Source organism: Hirundo rustica, chromosome 8 (genome assembly GCF_015227805.2).
Source record: "Hirundo rustica isolate bHirRus1 chromosome 8, bHirRus1.pri.v3, whole genome shotgun sequence".
Taxonomy (NCBI): Eukaryota; Metazoa; Chordata; class Aves; order Passeriformes; family Hirundinidae; genus Hirundo; species Hirundo rustica.
Window position 1 is genome coordinate 16,562,926 of NC_053457.1, and position 19,239 is coordinate 16,582,164.

General features: G+C 39.8%; 1 protein-coding gene across 6 annotated transcripts in view; it reads left to right on the forward strand.

Annotated features, from left to right (window-relative positions):
• The first annotated feature begins 441 nt into the window (after positions 1-441).
• The window catches only part of GBF1 (golgi brefeldin A resistant guanine nucleotide exchange factor 1), a 102,368-nt gene continuing 83,570 nt past the window's right edge, over positions 442-19,239 (forward strand). For all 6 annotated transcript variants that reach the window (XM_040070768.1, XM_040070769.2, XM_040070771.1 and 3 more), the window contains exons 1-3: positions 442-511; positions 5,940-6,045; positions 7,355-7,421. In XM_040070768.1, coding sequence (XP_039926702.1) covers positions 504-511; positions 5,940-6,045; positions 7,355-7,421 — 181 coding nt within the window. In that variant the 5' untranslated portion in view covers positions 442-503. The remainder of the gene's footprint in view (positions 512-5,939; positions 6,046-7,354; positions 7,422-19,239) is intronic.

Sequence of the window (19,239 nt, forward strand, 5' to 3'; positions counted from 1 at the left end):
CGGCCCACAATGCCTTGCGAGGACAGTCCTCCCGCCGGCTTCCGCCCGGCCGGCCTGGCTGCGCCCGCTCAGGCGCGGCTGCGGCGCCGCACCGCACCGCGATTGGCCAGCGGCTCTGCTGGTCCTACCCTCTCGCCTCTCATTGGCTCTCCGTGCTGTCACCGTAGGGTCCGCCTCCTCCGGTGGCAGCCCGCGTTCCCATTGGGCTTCGCGGGGAGCTGCGCGGCGCATCGTGCGCGGGTTGGCTGTCCGGGCCGTCTGTCTGCGCAGTAACCAGGCAGCGGGTCACGGTGCACCGGTTTCCACGTCAGTGCGAGGGAGCGGGGCCGGTGTCCCTGCCCGTGCCCCGCGGACCCCGCGCTCCGCGGCCTCGCCTCCGCCGCCGCCGGCAGGGAGGGGCGGACAGGGGGCGAGCCGAGCCCTCCCGCCCGCGGTGCCGCCCGCCCGCCCGCCCGGTTATGTGAAGCGGCCGCCGCCGCGGGGAGCTGGCGCCGCCATTTTGGATGCGGGGGTCAGTGCCGGGCAGCGACCGCCTGTCGCGATACTGTCGCGACGTGGGGGCGGACGGGAGGGCAGCGGCGGCGGGGGAACCCTGCGGGACCAGCGGGGGGCGGGGACGGGACCGGGGCAGCCCCGGGGGCCGGGCGCGGGAGGGGGTGGCGGCCGCCCCTCCGGCCGGCCGGGACTGACACGCGTGACGGTGCCCACGGGGAGGAGGGCGCACGGGCCCGCCTGGCAACCACCGCCGTGGGCATCGCGGAAGAGCGGGGTCCGGGCTCGGGCCGGAGGGAGCTGTGGGGTGGGCGCTGCACCTGCCCGTGCGCCACGGTGGCTTGCTGCTTGGAATCGGTGGAGACGGGCTTTTCCTGACATACGGTCAGCTCCATGGCTGTTGCAGGGGAAAGCTCAGAGCTCACTTGGCGTCTGTGTGACGAGTTCATCCGGTGGCATGTTTCATAGTTTCAACAGTATGAAATAATTGGAAGAAAAAGAATGCCCCTCACCATAATAGCCTCAGGTTTCGTTTTTACTTTGCAGTTTTGACAGGTAAACGCGACTTGCCTTTCTCTTCTTGATTCCCAGGCCCAACCTCACTGTTGCAGCTGAATGTGGAGGGTTGCAGAGAAGCTTGTCCCTCCCTTTTTTCCTGATGTGCCACCCCTATCATTTTGCTGCTGCTTATCTTTTAAAGGACTAGAATTGCATTAAATGCCCAGGACTGCACGGTTCCTTTCCATACTTATGAATTATTGCTTTATATCGCTTTTGTCCAGGCATTAGGAGCTAGCCTTTGACTTCTCTGAACTTTTGCTGCCTGTGATGCTTTTTGCGGAAGAGTTACTACTTGAAAAACCCAAGCAAGTTACATTTCTGTATAGAGGTTCATGTACCTTCCATGTGTGGTTTAGGAGAAAAAAAAAAGCTTTCTGATTGTCAGTTGGGCTTATGGGAAGCTGGCTGTGAGATTGTCAGGAGTTGTTTGTGATTCATGGTTGTGTGTTCTGTTTTGGTAGCAGGGTATTGTATCAGGACTCTGGTGGCCAAATCTAGGTCAGAGGCTATCTAGATTATTCCTGCATTGTCACAAACAGTAAAAATTTAGGTCAACAGATGCTTACTCTGAAATACTACCTTTCTGTGTTGTGGTTGTGTTGTTTTTCACTACTGCTGTTTATTGGAGTAGTGTCACTGGGTTTAAATCGGGTGCCATAGCTGAAGTCTAAAGTTAATGATCGGAAGAAGTGACCTGATGGGAGTCTGCCAGACCTTGTTGCTTCTGATGCTAACTCTTGCTTGTTTCCAGAAGAATTGCAGACATTTTGCTGCAGAAGAGGGAGTGTTTCCTTAAACCTTACCCAAGACTTCATGTGGTAATACTAGGAAAAATTTGGCTTCCTATCTACTGGGATGTGTAGGGGTAACACATTCTGAGGTTGAGAAATGGAGTGTTCGGTGCATGTGCGAAATAACATTTACAGGTTAAATCTTGTCAGTTTTTTGATATGAAGATTCTACATGTGATTTGGGAGTCTCAGAATAGTGATAATTATTATTATCCGTAGAACACTGTTGAAGGTTTTGACAACATTATGAATATGAGCTTTTTTTCTTTTATGACATGATTAGGCATCAACCTTTTCCCATTTAGTGTTCCCAATGCTGTTATCAGGGAGGCTGCAAAAGTGAACAGCCTGCCTTCTTCTCGTGGTGGCCTGGGCACCTTGTTGCCTTGGTTTGGAGCTGTCATTTTCACTGCTGCCTTTTGAACTTCTGTACAGGAGCATATCTGAGGACTAGTCTGCAGTTTTCAGTAGGTGTGTGAATCTGTCTTGACAAAGAAACAGGAGTTGATGTACAGCTAACTGAAGGGTTAAGGAGCTAAAAAGCATTTGAAATTTAGTAGGTACCTTTCTTTGTTTTTTCCTTTTCTCTAACTTAAACCACAGAACTGAATCCATTTGTCTCTGTTTTGAGCCCGCTATTGTTTTGTGTTTGATTAAAGATTGCTTGCGAGAAAGGCGTTTATTCTTGATTTGAGATCAAGAATTATTGAAACAAAGCCTTTACTAGGGAGGTTGTTTCAATTTTTAAAATTATCTGCAGTATTCGTTCTGTTAACCTTTTCAACGCTTTTACAATATCCCGTTTTTCAGACCATACCTTTGTAACATTAAGCCTGAATTCATGTTAACAGTTTTTCTTCTCTAAGTTGAACAAATGTCTTGTGGTTTTGCTTGACTCCCACCATGCGCTTGTAAAACCAGCTGATCATTCAATACTGATTTGGTAAATCATGTCACTTTTTTTTTTTTTCTCTGCTGCTTCACAGCATTCATTTCGATCTTAAAACTTCCTTAGGTACAGGCCATCTATACTGAGCTCTCAAATGTGATCAGTTATTGCTTGTGGTGATGCTACAGTTGAAGGAACACATACAGAAATGATCTAATCATTTAAAAGGAGTTTGCCTTTGGGAAGTTTGGAGTTTAGTAAAGCTATAGCCATCACTTTAAATAAACTTTTAAGTTTTTACAGGGATGGATGATTCTTTTCGTGGGCTTAGTTTACAAGGTGCATCTCTGTGAAAATAGTTGTTTGTCTTTCTTGCTCACTCTGTAGTTATTTTCTGTTTCCTTCTCCAACATGAAGTTACAAAGGCCCTTTCCATAAGTGAAGATATTTGGCTTTATGGTTTACTTTGGAATGCGTGTATGCTATTGCTTGGTTAGCTGCAAGCTTGAATATAAAGCAAGATTTCCCTCCGTCTCTAGCCAGTGTTGGTGGGGGAGTGAGCTTTTTGTCTGATGTTCAGAGTCTGAGTATGAATTTGCATCCCCAGCACAACGGGTTGTTTCAGTTGCACTGGTCAGGTGGGTTTGTTGGCGTGCATAAAGTGAATTTTTGTACTCTTGAATAAAGTTATATTTAGTGGAATCTGCAATGAGGAAAGGAGTGTATTTTCATTGAGTCTTCTCAGACAGCAGTGAAATACTGCCCTAAGTTTTGCAGGGTTTTAGTATGTCAGGAGAGCCCTGCCGATTGCACCCTTGCTTGAAAGGGTCAGGTGAAAAGGAAAAGGTGTGTATTGGAAGTTTTTGTCTATTTTCTTCATATTTTGACACTTGCAGTTAGCTGGGCATTTAAAGTCTTCAACATTTCGGGAGAAACACAGTTTTAGAAACTTTTTATTTAATTATTATATGTTAAAAAAAGAGGAGAGGAAATAGAAGTCTTACAAGCAGATTCAATAGTATGCAGAACAGCGTTTAAGCTTTGGCATCACTTTACTGTCAAAACTATGAGTATCTATATATGTGCAAGGTTTGTATTACATCTGTCTTGTATTTCTACGCTTTTTGAAATAATGTTTCCATGATAAATGCCTGGAATGGTGCTACGCAGTTTACATGTTCAATAATGTTTTGAAACAGTGAAGACAGGAAAAACTCAGGTTTGACAAATATGAATGGATAAAATATTTCCTCAGAAGTATTTCCTTGGAATAGAATTTTGTGCCCTGAAACTGCTGATGTAGAAATATAGAAAATAATGGAATTACTGAAAAAAAACCAAACAAAAAAATCCTGAGGAATTTTTCATGAAGGAGAAATCTCCCATTCATGCCTTGTACTAAAACAAGGACAACAAAGTGAAATAGAAAAATTGTGATAAATAGTATTTCAATGCAATCATATCAATAATGTGTAGAATAATTTACTACTGAGGATGGGAACATCTCTCAAGCATTAGCCACATGAGTAGGAAGTGTATTGGTGGTTCTATTATATACAGCTATGGAGAAAGGATATAAACCTTTGTTCTTCAGGGCACAAACAAATTACTTTGAAGCACTATTTGTCTGTCATGACTGTTCTTACAAAATACTTTTGTCTTTGCTCTTAAATTATTGTCTTACACTTGGGAATACCATTATGTATAATTCATTTAATGAAATAAACAATTTTGCCATAAGGTTATTCATTTTATTGCAAACCCCTGAAAAAAATGAAGCAACAAATCTGATGCTCTCCTTTGATGGGGTGTCTTTTTATAATACTTTGCTTTCTTTCCATTATTTATGGAGTCCTGAAGCAAATTAGTCTCTTTCATTCAGAGGATATTTGTGTATTTGAAGCGTTGTTGATAATTCAGACATGTTAATTAACATGAAGCCTGACAGATCCAGGATGTATGTTCTGAAATTTTATGAGGTTTTGAGTAGTCCACCAAAACCATTTCCTTCCAGCTTTGCTTTTGTTACGTTGGCAGAAGTCCTTCTCATATTCTCTGTGCTTGATTATCGCCGCCTCCCCTTCCCAGCTGAGTCCTTTAAGTGAGCCTGTCAGATTTGAAGTGTTACAATCAGTGTTCACCTTCTTCCAGTCTTTTACTTCCCTATGGCTGACCTGTTGTGATTTCTAACTGGAGTTCTCATTTTCCTTTCATTCTTCTGAAAAAGTCTCATTATTTGGCTACCATATCACAAAATCCCTCTAATTTACATCAGCTGATTCTTTGGCCTCTTTGTAAGTCCTCTTTATGATTTATAAACATTTGTGTGTGTTCATTCCCCTTCATTCTTATTTCTTGATGCTTGACTGTATCTGGGCTACAGCTGGTATAAAGAGAACAGTAGTTTCCTCTTCTTTTCTTTTTCTCAGACTATTACAAATCTTTCTTGCTTTTAATTTCTTTCCCCCCTCTTCTGCCTCTTTCTGTTTTTTTTCCCTGAAAGACCTCAGATTACAGGAGAGTAAGTGTCTGCCTTAAGCTTTCTCACTTTTTCTCCTTGTGTTCCGTCCAGTTTTGTCTCTAGTTTTGCTCACTTCTTTGTGGGGTTTTAATGACATCTTTTTTACTTCCCTGCTTTCTTGAAAGCTTTGTTTTGTGATGCAAGTGTGAAATGGACATCTGTTATAAATGACTTTATTTTGTCAACGTTTTAAGTCCCAAAGAGGTTTGCTCTGGCCATCTTATTCAACCCACTGATGCTTATTTAAGAGAGCACAAGGTTAGCTTTGTGTTCCATGTAGGGCTGCAGGAGTTTGCATAAGTGCTGGAGATGGATGTGTTATTGCATTGCCATGGATGTCTGTCCTGGTCCCCCAACACTTTATCTTTCTGTGAACTTATATAGATGGGAAAAAAAATGAGGACTGTGCCCTGGCAAAGGGATCTCTTGCATTACAAAGATCCTCTTAGAACTAACTGTCTGCTCTCATGGTTTTGAAAACACACTATGGAAAAGCCTTCTTTATGATGAAATACTTGTATTTGTTATGTGCAATAACTTGCATTTTCTGCACGCAGTAAACAAATCTGAAAGAGTTTCTTGCATCACTGCAGGCCTTCTCTTGGTTAGAGTCAACCTCATTTCACCTGAGGAAGACAATGACTCTGAGAAGCTAGACATTAATTTGAATTATCTCTATTTTCAGAATTGTCAGGATGGTGGATAAGAACATTTACATTGTACAAGGTGAAATCAACGCAGTGGTGGGAGCCATAAAACGTAATGCCCGATGGAGCACTCACACACATCTGGTAAGTTGCTTTGAACTGTTGCCATCTGTAGCAGTAGGTAGAAACACCTATGGCAGAAACTACCTGACTCTGGAAAAGTACCTCAGTTTTTTGTAGCACTTATTATAGTACTTTTGTAAGTAAAGTTGGAATAACTTCCTGCATTGTTTACATTGTTTTGAGCTTCTCATGTGTCAGTGACTGCAAAAGCTACAAAGCTGAACGTCTTCTACCTTTTTATCCTGTAAATCTGAAAACCTCACATTTTATTCTGTGTGGGAATCATCTCATTTAGACTTTTATCGCCAGGGATGTCAGGGAATTTGCCTATATGGTTTTATTTTATTCAGTACAATGTTTTTATGTGTCTTTTATACCCTCTTGGAGAAGACAGTCTTCATCACAAAAACCATGAAATAAAAATTGGGGAAGTCGTTTATATATAGAGTATTTTAAATTTTTTTCATATGGCATAGTATCTGTTTTCAGCTGTTTTGTTGCTGCTATCTATATTCCTGACTAAAAGGCATTAATACTTTCAAACCTGCTTTGATTAAAACCCTAAATACAGCGTTTCTAAGTCTAACCATGCTTTGGAGTGTTTATGGCTGCTGCAGTGTAAAGGTGTGGATGTGGCACACTGCGTCAGTGGTGCACTTCAGAATGTCACATGAGCAGCAGATGGCTGGCATCCAGCACCAGTGGTTTCAGTTTGTCAAAGGGCAGGGCCCTTTTTCTTTCTAACAGCAATTTCTTCATCAGAGCTCACAGCCTCTCCGTTCAAGGTATGGGTGTGGCTGCACTCTGCTTGGAGAAACTGCTGCTTCTCCTTGTTTTAATATCATAAAGATAGTCTAAGGCTAAAGGATGCAGCTAATTCATATAAATATTGCACTGTGATTCTTTCTCTAAGTTATTTTAATGGCATTAAATGTCATTGTATTTCTGTTCCCATTACAATCTGCATAGATTAACATTATAGCAAATCCAGATGAGCCATTTCAATATGGTATGAGTTAGATTTGCAGTGAAATTTATTGAACAGCAGAAGGCTAATCAGAAATACTTCTAAGGACAACAAAACCAAACCAGAATACTCAGTCTTGGACCTATGCTTTGACGTTTGAACTGTATGATATTGGGGAGCACTGACAGGAAAATGAAAATCTTCTCTTGGATTTGATGGTGTAAACATGCTGACAGTGATAAGCTCTAACCACACCATTTCTGTGAATGTGATGGTGAGGTCTTTAACAGACTCATTATTAAGATTTGTTTTCAGGAATATGTTTGCATCATTAATTACTTACTTCCTATCTCTTACCTATAGGATGAAGAAAGGGATCCCCTGCTGCATAGCTTTAGCCACCTAAGAGAAGTGCTGAATAATATAACAGGTAAGCCTCTACAGAAATCAGCAGCTATGTGCATCTGCTAGGGTATATGAAAATAAACGTACAGGTGTACTTATTTGTCTTATTTACTATCCAGAAGTCATTTATTGAAGAACAAATAAAGAGGACACGTGCATATACTTTTAGGCAAATGATACCAATGTAAATTAGCACAGAAATACCACTACTGCCACTGTAGGCATATATATGTGTGTGTATGTATATATATTTTTGTGTGTGTATGCACACACGTATTTTTGTTAGGCTGCATGTTTCTTTGACATACTGAAGCTTGTAGTAATATACTAAATGTGCTGTATTGTCATGCATAGCTTTTTTGTGGTTTGTTGATGCTTTCTGATCTGTCAGTGATGGAAAAAAATCTACTTAGAAAGTGATTTCTGTCTGTTTTTTCCTTGCATTCTTTGGTTTGTTAGCTTTCATTGTGTTATCATGTAATAAGTGAAGCACAGACCTCTGTTTTTATTTGGGTCTCTTGGATTTTAAGTGAAAGACTTACTTTGTGGAAGAAACTGGAAATCTGTATTGATTAAAGAAGTAGAGCACAAGGCTGTGGTGTACATTCTGACCATTGTTTTCCTCACAATGCATCTCTCCCCCCAACATTTTCTGATTTTGTAGTTTCAGGAGTAATTGTTTAAGCACCCCAAGTATATGTTGAGAGTCTGAAGGTGATGCTAATCCTAAACTCCATGTGGCATTCTGCACGTTCTTCCCAGGATTTTTCTTACTGATGGTAGTGTTTGAAAGTAAACTTCATTTCTGGTCCCTTTATTACAGTGAGTGTTCAGAACTGCACTCAGCCTTAGTTTGAGATGGACCTTTTGCATTTCTAGCTGTGAAGCATGCTTATTCTTGCATCAGTGCTGAGTTCAGAATTCCATAAAAAGTGTGTACCCTAGAAGCACAGTAGTGCTGCTTCCAGGTGATGATGACAAGAGGTGCTGAGGATACATGCCAGTTCTAAGCCTTTATCCCTTCCTCTTTTGTGTCTGCCTGTAAGTGTAATGCTTTGCTTTTCTTTGCCTGGTTAACTTCCTGTGGTTGTAAGCAGGATTTTTCTGTCAGATCATGACATCTTGGGGAGCTCCCGAGCAGTTTGCATTTCTGGATAGTGTCTTTGTTCTGGATGTTGTGCTTGTACCTGGGCTACGTGACGACATTTGTGGGTTTTTTGTAAGCTCACTCACCTTCTGTAAGATATGCATGCAGTCACCAAAAGTGTATTGGGAGGAAATTTTACTTTTCTCTCTTCAATGAGTTAATTTTTTTTTTTTCCTTAAATAAGCTTCCTGAAGTTCTTTGCCATTATTGCAAATATCTCTTCTCATCAACAAGAGCAAGGATTGTCAGGATGCTCAAATAAGTGCAGTATAAGTAAATGTCAGGGACTGGCCATTTATCTAGAGCAGCTAGGTAAAACATGCTGTTGACTTGTTGGGGGGAAAATGCAAGTTCACTATCTGCTTATGTTAGAGAAAGCAAAGTTTAATGTATCGAGAGATTCAGAGACTCCCTTTGTGTTAGTCATCATGTAAGTGTGGTTCCTGCTGAGTTAATAATTGCTTATACCGGGTTGATAGCATCTTGGTTTGACTACATGGGATTCTTTTATACAGGTAATTTCAGCTACAGTGACTGCTATTTACTGACTTGTGTCTTGAGGTAGGACATCATTGCTGTGCTCCATCTTTTTTCCATTTCAGACATGGACTTGTTCCCAAGCAATGCTTTGAATGATACAGAGTCTCCTGCATCATCTTCCAGGCAATCAAAAGTCCGGTCCCCAGTATAGGGGGTTTTTGGTGACTTTTTTTTTCCCTAGACCTTCCTTTCATGTCTCTTTTCATTAGCTCATGGAAACGCATTGCTTTTATATTTAAATTTATTCAAGCTGTAATCTTTGACATTTGAGTTAGCTTTTAGTACAATTTTGCATTTATAGTAATATATATTATGTATTTTCTCAATCCCCCAAGAACCCATTTTAATCTGTTCCGGATGCAAATTTCAGGCTGCCTTGTCCCATCTCCCCTCTTGCTCTCTCCCTCCCTTCCCCTCCCCCATGGAGCATGTTTGATCAGGTGTGGCAGGAATATCCACTGTCAAGCTGCGCCCTTTATATTAGTCAATATTATCCTTCCTTCCCTCCCACTCCCTTCATTCTCCTCTGGGCTTTACCAGTTGATTTATAATTTTGGAATTCTCATCGGAGTCTGTAATACAGTTTGTTCATTATTTAACCAAAACCTGTTTAATGAGCAAAGAGAGGCAATGTAAATGTTAGGCATGTTGCAGTGGAGTACCTTTTGTTCTCCTCTGAGCTAGTGAGTATTAACTCTGTCATGACTGTGATGCTGAAATACCCTGGTCAAGGGTATAAAGATGCACCGTATGCCCCCAGCAGCTAAAGATCCCTGTTTCGAAGTATTGCTCCTCAAGAGTGACTAAATTACATTCTGGAAAGCTTGCCTGCAACTTAGTATGGTATCCCATCCCTTTTTAACATCTACATGTGCTCTTGGAGGAAGCATGTAGAGAAGATGTGTTGCCCAGCACAAACAGTGCTGTGATTATGGTAAGAGTAACTTCACTTCTGCAGTTCACCATACCTACCTAAGGGCCTTGAACCTGAATTGCATTTTGAAGTTTCTCCTTAAAGTTCTGATAGAGAAACTTAATTTTTGTGGGGATTGTATGTAGATTTATAAAAAGAGTTCTATAATTTGAAAATGAACAGAATGTCCACTCTGATCCACTGTCAGTTGATTTATTGGATGCCATTTGTACATATTCATGGGCTGCATGTATTTTAGCTGCTATTGTTAGTGGTTGCCTGAAAAAAGGAAAGGAAACATAGAGATTCTCTTGTCTTGGGTGATGCATAAGTTAATTCAAGATAAATTTAATAGCTGAATGCTTGCGATGCTAAGATGACCACAATAAGCTTAAGTTTGATGGTGTGTCTCATATTTCCAGTGCTTAGATAAAGCAGAAATCAGTGTCCTGGATTATGACCATATGGAAGCAGTGACTATCAAGCTTTGTCGATGCACGCAAAATTGAAATATAGCTGCATTTTCAAAGGTTATTTTAAAACTGATGAAAACCTATATTGATACAAGTTTGGCTGCTGTCACCACAGCTTCCATTTGACTGCTTTTTAAAGTGAGCTGAGTACCGTGAAAAATATGTTTGGGCGTTGAAATATTTGTTCATTTTGTCAGTTTTGTTATGGATTTCGGTCACCAAAAGGAAGCTTCTTTTTAACATCCAATGATAACTGAGCATTGTCTCTTTCATTAGTGGTTCCAACTTAGAATGTTCCCTAGGTCAGCAGAAAAAGGTTTTGTAACCACAAATAATTGGAAATATGAAGTAATTATAAGCCTGCTTTTCCATGATTTCATGAGGATTGGATTTCTTTAAATGCTTCTCTGGCTGTCGAAGTCTTCAGTCCTTTCTGCTATGATGTAGAGGTAAGAGCAGATAGTTCTGTAGGCATTCTTCTCATTACAGAATTTGTGCTTTGCTCTGACCAGGGAGATGAGTCAGTAGCCAGGATTTTCGCGCCTGACGTGCTGCCTGCTGCTGTGTAGGATGGCTTTAGGACAGGAATGACTGGATACAACTGCCTTGTACAAGTCATGACTGCAGTGGGAGAAGTAGGTGTTTGTGGAAAGTGTGTGCATTGAGAGTCTATTTAAATAAGGTTTAAACTAGGTAAACACACCTGTGAAGAGGTGCTTGTGTATATTTTAGGTCCATGAGTGCCAGACTGCAAGGTTTGAGTCCTTTTATCCTCTGGTGATTCAGAGTTAGTGCATTTAAACAGAAGCTGCAAAGTAAGCTGTTAGAAGCACTCTGATTTCATGCACATTCATGACATTTTAAATGAATGCTTGTACAGTGGGTTCAGGAGAATCTTTTCATGGCTTATTTCAGACAAGAAGCTGCTGCAAATCTCCATCTTTAGAGGGTTGGCTGGGGCATTAAGAGCTGGCTAAAGGTCAAATGACTGTAACCGTAGGAGAAGCTTTGCCCAGTGTACTGACTTAATATACTTGTTACTGTAGCCATCAGTTTTCTGGTATGTAGACTTGATAGCACACTCATTTTCTCATGTCTGAGCTCTGGAAGCTGTTTTTATGGAAAACCTGACAGTTGTATAAAGCCATACAGGAATTGTATCCCGATGTTGGATTAATACCTGAACTTTTTCTGAAAGATCTAGTTTTAAGAAGTGGTGAATTGGTAGTAAACATAAGCACGTGGCCTCTTCTCAATGTTATTGGTTAGAATATGAGATGATCATTCAAGTTAACAACTCAGGAAAAGTAGTGTTAGGGTTTTTTATAAAGAAGTGTAGGAATTAAGCTATATGAATGTGTGATATGTAAAGTGCTGTGGTGCTTTTTGCTTTACAGGTAACAGCAATACTGTATTTTATTTATTATTTAGATCTTGAGTTTCTGCTGGAAGTGCCTGAACTTACTGGCAAATAACAAATATGATGAACTGCATACTGTGATATTTCTCCCATTGCTTTCATTGAAGGATAGAAATATTATTTAGATCAGCCATTTAAAAAAAAAAAAGCTTTTTTTTTCCTTGCATGTCAGCTTCCTGTCAAAGTTCTAGAGCATTCATGGATCTTATAGATCATGTCTGTTCTTGTGATAACTCAAAACAAAGCAAAGGATTTTTTTTTTTTAAATAACAGGTATCCATACGTGTCAACTTGGTATTTTTGAATACTGAGAAATTCAGACTAACATTTAGCTTTTGTTGCATTCTCTGTGGATTTTTAAAGAAGAATGGAAAGGGTATAAGGAAGGTTAGGAAACTGGTAGAATAAAGCTTCTTCCATAGCTTTAACTTGGCCTCACTCTAATTAGTGGATGACAATACAGTTTTAGTCCATATTGAACGACCTGACCCTGTGTACTGAATTTATGTCGTAATTTATTTCTCTTCATATTTTCTTACTGTAAGAAATGGGAATATTAAAGTGCCAACTTAAACTTGATGTTTTGCTTGCAGGTTGAATCCAGACTTGATTTTTGCCAACTGTATTCAGACAATACAGTAAAAATTGTCGTTTTAAAAGCAGGTTTCTAGTCTAGATGAGTGCAGACATTCTCCCAACTGCACTGAGAATGTAAACCAATGCAGTATTTTTGCTTTGAAGCTGCAGTTAGTTCCAGCTACTCTGAGTGAGATTAATCTTTTTAATCTCATTGTAGCATCAAATAAATCACTGTCTTATGGCTGAGGTCTTTGAATCTTCCTCAGAGATATTTTTAGCATATATATTGATATTTTGGTATAGATTTTCTTGGAAAAATAATAGATCAGACTTTTCTCAGGTGCTTCTGCTAACTTTGTGCTTTGCTTTCTAAGTGATTTTCCCAGAGTGACACTGATGTGCTCTAAGAACGGCAGCTGCACTGCAGCTGGGATGGGAACTTCTCAAGGCCAACATGAGCACAAGAATTGTCATAATTTCACTTAAGATTTTACTTACTTGCTCTATAAAGGAAGGAGGAGGAATGTCCGTGATGAAGAATGAGTTAAATGCACCAAGACAAGCACCTTAACCTTTTTCAAGGCTTTTTTCTTGTGTGCAGGACAGCATTTATGCAGAATGTGTGAGGAGTGGTGGTGTCACTCTTGAGCTCTAATCAATTCTGTTGAATTGTACATTGAGCCCTTCAACACAGGTTACTGAATGAAATTAGAACCCCTGAGAAGGAGAAGCTTGTCTTTGAGATATTTGTAACTAATACTGACAGACAGGAAAGGATAAACTGTGGTTGTGTAGAATCCTTAATTTGATAACTTTTTAGCTCTTGTGTTAATCTTCTGTTTTGCGTTTCAGTAGTAAGAAATTTAATTAATAAAATTGAAAGAAACAGAGTGAATCTGAGAATATTTAGAGCAAAAAACACCTAACCAAACCATTAAGGTGGTCTTCACGCTAGGTATTTCTGCATGTCTCCTGAAGTCCCTTATACAGTTCAGCCCCACAGCCTTTGTGATATCTCTTAAGCATCCTTTCAATACAGTTCTCGGAGTGCTAATGACTGGCAGGTACAGGCAGGAGGTGGTGCTGTTGGAAGGAATTGTATCCTGACCCCTAATCCTTAAGGACCCAAGGATTTAGATGGACAAGCACTCCTGGCTGTTGCTTGGAAGAGTTCCCACAGTGGGCTTGTTCTGTAACACCAGCCTTCTGTTACCGCTGCAGGGCTGGGCTCTCAAGAGCTGCCACATGTGCATGGTGTGCAACTGACTCTCTCTTGTTCCACGCTTGTTGAGCAATTACCTTCCCACTTGCTGGGCACTCCATTATTTCCTTCAGTTACTGCTTCTGTGTGAAGTGGAGCCATGAAGGAAATGGCTTAATGGATGTACATTAGGGGGCAATAAATTGCAGTTTGATTTGGTGGACAGGCAGTACCAGATGCTGCATAGAAAGAAGCTAAGGTTCCTCTTAAGTTAGCCATTGAGGTTTTATATCGAGATTTTTTGATAGTGATGTTTTTGTTTGATGTTCAAGAGTAGTGAAAAGGAATTGTGCCCGTTTACATTATAGTAAAAGCCCTCTGGAAGTAGAAGTATACATGATATTGCTTAATTCTGTTAGTATTTTACTAAATATATAGCTCTTCTGTTCTGTCACCTTCCTTTACGTGTCTTCTTTCCTCAATAGTTGCCATCTAACCTGTTAAAAATATTGTCGCCAAGGGGATTTACTTCAAAGAAGCAATAATTTGTGTCAGAAAGTGCAGGTGTATATTTAAATAGTTGCATAATATGTAATAGGACTGCCAAGAAGTGTTGATTATGCATACACAAGAAGCATACTGAAGTATTCCTCATCTCACAAGTCTGTAGCTTAAAAGGGTAACAACAGAGAGAAATCATTAAGTATACAAAGTTGTTAAACTCTTGAGGGTTTTTCTTAATTATTACTTCAACTTGTCCTTCAAACAGGCTGTTGTTGGCTGATCCCTAATATGGTTTATACCAAGATGTGGGTTTGAAGGAGAGGTTTGAAAGAAGATACAATTGGGCAAAGTGTCCTTTTCTTCAGGAGTAGTGCAGGGATCTGATGAAGTGCTGCTTCTCTCAATGATTAGTGTGGAATAAAAAGGTCAGGAAGAAAAGAGGTAGAATGGCAGATAAAGGTAAGTGTAGCAGACTAATGGAGGACATTGTTATTAAAATAGCAGATTGACTGGTTAAGGAGCATTGATAGTGAGGGATGTGTACTTGTTGGCTTGCCTGTTTGAGGTAAACTTGCAGGAGCCTTTTTGAGGTAAGGATCTAGCTTTTTAGCTGTTTACGTGTTGCAGAATAGATTATTGCTGAAGGGTTATTTTTTGTTTGTGCTTGGGTTCGGGGGTTCTTTGCAATCAGAAAAAAATCTTCCAATGTGTTATGGGCCTCCTCATGGTAAGTCCTTAAAAAAATGTTGGATGGACAGTCAAGATGATATTAGCTCAGTTGGTCAGAGCACGGTGCTGATAACGGTCCATTCACTCAAGAGCTGGACTTGATGCTTCTTCTGGGTCTCTTTCAAGTCAGAATATTATCTGTTATTTTGCTTTTGTAATTTGTCTTTAGAAGATGATACGAGACTGCAGATGTGTCCAGGAAAGACATAAAATGGATGCCTACAGTCCTAGGAAAACTCTGCTCAATCTAAAAGATTACATGATTTTAACTTGCTTTTCAGCACTTTTCAAAGTTACAAAAAAAGACAAAATTTGATATATAAACTTTGCAATAAAGTGGCTTGAAGATAGGGCCTGAGGTTTTGTGATGTGGTGGATTCTGAGGTGAGAGATGAAAGTGTCATGGATGAGCTTTTGTTGGTATCAACAGATACATTCGGAGTAAGAACTTTGTGAGTGAATGGAAGTCTGTTTTGTTAAAAGAATGAGGAAGGCTGAATAATGAATTAAATGTTTTCGGGACGGTGAATCAGTACATATCATCACAAAATTATAGGAGATAAAAAACCCACATATTGAGAAGGAACATTTTTCAAGTTGTCATTGTAGAAAATAGATAGCTCTGCACTGATACTCTATGGTGTACTGTATCCATGTGGGTTGGAAATGGTAGTGGAAGTGTTAAAGCAACCTGCTCTTGCTTTGAACTTCTAATTGATAGATATTTGTTCTTTAGTTGAAGGGCATGGGTATAGAATCCTTATCTGTTGAGCCTTCTGAAGTTAATGTCAGTGCTTTTTGCATGGTGCACTTAGGAAGTTAAAACTTGTCAGCTCAAACCACTGTTATATTCAACATGTTGTGAAAGAAAAAGCAGATGTATAGTTTTGTGACAGTTGAGGAATAGGTGAGACATTATTACAAAAACACTCCAGTGGGAGATGAGTAAAAATGAAAAAGTAAAATATGTTAATAAGAATTTGCACATCTATGCCATAGAACTAAAGTTTGGGGTGAGACTGGCTTTCGCTATCCTGTTAAAATGAACAGATTGATAATCAGCTTATTCTAATCTATTTTGCACTGTAATTGCAGTTATACAATTGCAGTGCTCAAGGGGCATACTTCATTAATGCTTTTTAGCTGATTATGTTAAATTCTCCGCTCGTGGTAGTTCTTTGATTATTTGAGCCTCAAGCTATATCCTAATACAAACACTTAAGGAGTTCTGTTTTACAGTTCTGTCCTTGTAGCAGTAAATTGAAACTTACTCCTAGACGTATTGAAGTAGTAAGTTACAGAGGTTTTCACAAAGTGTAAGCTGGTGCAGGAGCCTAAGTGCTTGCTTGACTGTAAATAATTCTCACAGCTTGTGCTACTTAAATGAGATGAGATACTTCCAAACAGTACTCTTCTCTTTTAATCACATTTAGCTTGATTCTGGGAGGAATTTTTTTGTTCAGATGTATCTATGTGCCCTGGTGCTTTCAATGAAATTATAATTTTTCTTGATACAGTGACAAAGTCTGCAAAATGAATCAGATTCCACATAAAGCTTGATTAACTGCCTAAATAATTCGAGGGTCAAGTTGTAAATGTGAGGAATTGTTGAAAGAAGCAAAGATGTGGTTATTACCTTTACCACGGTGTACTGGAAGAGAATGGTCTATTGGATCTGGCTATGGCCTACAGGAGGAGCCTCGCTGTAGAAATAAAACAAGTGGCTGTGGTAAAATACGGTTGCTTGTGTAAGCATAGTTAGTAACTGCATTTAGCAGCTTAGATGTTCTTCAGAGTGAGATTAGACAGTTTATAGTGGCCTGTAATAGATTTATAATAATGAAAATTACTGTCACGCTAGCATCCAGGAGCCATCATTAACTGGCTTTCACTTCAGTCTGAGGTTTTTGTGGTTTTCATTCAGAAACATGTTTTTCTTTACATACTCAGCTCTTAAAAAAAAAAAAAAAAAAGTTTTGGCTATCTGAAGTGCAAATATATTCATTCAGTCAGATTTAAAATCTAACAAGCATAATCAGATTTTACTTGTGTGTTCCCTCTATTAAATACATTCTGCCTCCTCATGAGGTTAACACTTCAGATGTGATCAGGCTGGTACAGGGAGTAGGAGAGCACAGTCCTGGAAATATTTACTTTGGTGGCATTGTTGTTGATGAACACAGGTATAGGAAATATACGTGCTCAAATATTTACCAGCCTGTTAAAATATGGTCAACGGGAAGAGACTTTTTCAGTTGAAACAGAAGTACTAATTTAGATTTGGCAAAGAAGCAAGTTCTAAACAACAGAATTTTCTGAAAGCATGTGACTTCTTTGTGTGATACAGGAGTCTGAATACTTTATCCTGACGGCTTCTATTTATTAATGAAAAGGAAGAATAAGAGAAGAAACATCCATGTTCTGCAGATAAAAAAGTAGCACTTTCTTGGGGAAAAGGCTTTGCCAGGAGTGTTGGAAACATAGGAGAGGAAGAAATAAAAATAGTAAGGAGGAAGACCATCATAGGTATCCTGGAATGCTTAACTTAGTGGTTGTTTGGTAACTGACTATTGACTATTTAAGCATTATGTCACAGAAAACATCAGGTTAAATTTGGAAACGGTTTCTCCCTTCGCTTTTATTAACAATCCCTTAAAAATCTGAAAGGGCAGTTCGTTCTCATTCAGCTGCCTTTAAATTGTAGTTTTTTCTTCTTGGTAGTTTCTTACTGCTATAGAGTTTCGTACTGGTCCTTATTCACATGCACGGGGCCCATGTGCTGCAGCGGAAGGTCACACACTCCCTTTCACTCTGCAGGAACAGCAGGTGATGGTACCAGCTGTTCACATCCTTGTGTTAGATGCCTGAATTTGAGCAGCTGTATGAGGCTGCTAATAAACTCTTACATGTAATGCAGTTCATATCTTGCCCACATTTCACTTGATCGTGCTCAACCCTGGCCAGTATTTTTTTTAACATTTTGCAATTCCACCTCTAAGGTGCTCCTTTTCTTCCTTGTACTTGTCTCCACTCCTCTTGCATGGTGTGTTAGTCAGATATAAAAGTGTTCCAGTGTTGGAGATTTGAAAAGGAAAAGGTACCAGAAAACATGGAAACTGTACAGGGTTTAAGGAAACAGGAACAATCTCTCTAGCAAAAGCATTTAAAAATTTTAAAGACTTAATGCTGTAATAAAAATAATTTAGACTGTTCTAAAGGATATTTTTGTCCTTAAACAGTACTACTTTTGGGTACAAACCTAGGTGTGTGTGTTAGTTTGAGAAGAGTGGGTCAAAAGTGCTTTTGTTCTGAAGAATCTGCCTGCATCCAACTAGTTGCAGAGGTCTTGTTATGTGAATATGCTATTGAAAGGAGCCTTCAGGGGTTTTGAATTCCACCTGGAGTAACAAAATTGGCCTGGCAGTGAGTTTTGATATAGCCACAGTTGATTTCAGCTTGTGCTTTTTATTTTAAAAAGCTTGTTTGTGACCTGTTAGGACCCTCTGTTAAGCCTGTTAAATAAAGGGTGGAAAAGTTGAAACTGCCTGTCTGTGCTTTCCAGAAAAGGGGTGAAGGGAGCCAAAGGAAGGATATTTATCGTTTTAAACACTTTCAGCTCTTTTGTTCACTTCTTTCTTTTGCACCAATGGTTTAGCTCCCCACTGCCCTTTCTGGAAGAGTCATGGTGCCTAGAATTGAGAAATATCTTGGTTCCATTGAGTGGCCACCAATGTGATGACAGTCTCTTCTTGCTAATGAGATTCTGAGAGGTGACTTTGCTGGTTTGTGGCAATTTTTAAAATAGATTTTTTAGTGGGTTTCTTTTTCCCTAGGTTTTGTTGTGGAGTTGCGTTTGTGGGTTTGGGGTGGGTTTTTTTAGATTTTTTGAGGTGTGTTTTGAGTTGGTTGGATTTTTTAGGGATGGGGTGGGTTGGTTTGTTTTTCTCCCATTGCTGTAATCTCAAAAAATGCACTTTGGAATTAAAGTAATATTGATGTAGGAGCTGTGAAGATTATCTTTTAGCAATGTGGAGGTGGGAAGAGAGTTTATTTGTTCCTTTGCTCAAAGGATCTTGGGGAGAAATTCAGCAAGAGCAAAGATAATGATCGGAAGTTGAGTGTTAAGTGGTTTATAAAGTTATGAAAATAAGAGAACCTAGGTGTGTAGTTAGGGTTGGAAGAAGATAGCATGGGATCAGAAGTATATGGTAGAATATAGGAAGGATATAACTGCTGATATAGTGAAGTGGTTTAGCTCAGATCATTCATTAGACCTTGTTCTTACTGCTCCAAAACTCAACTGCTTTCAGCTGGTCAGCATTCTTAAATCAAACTCT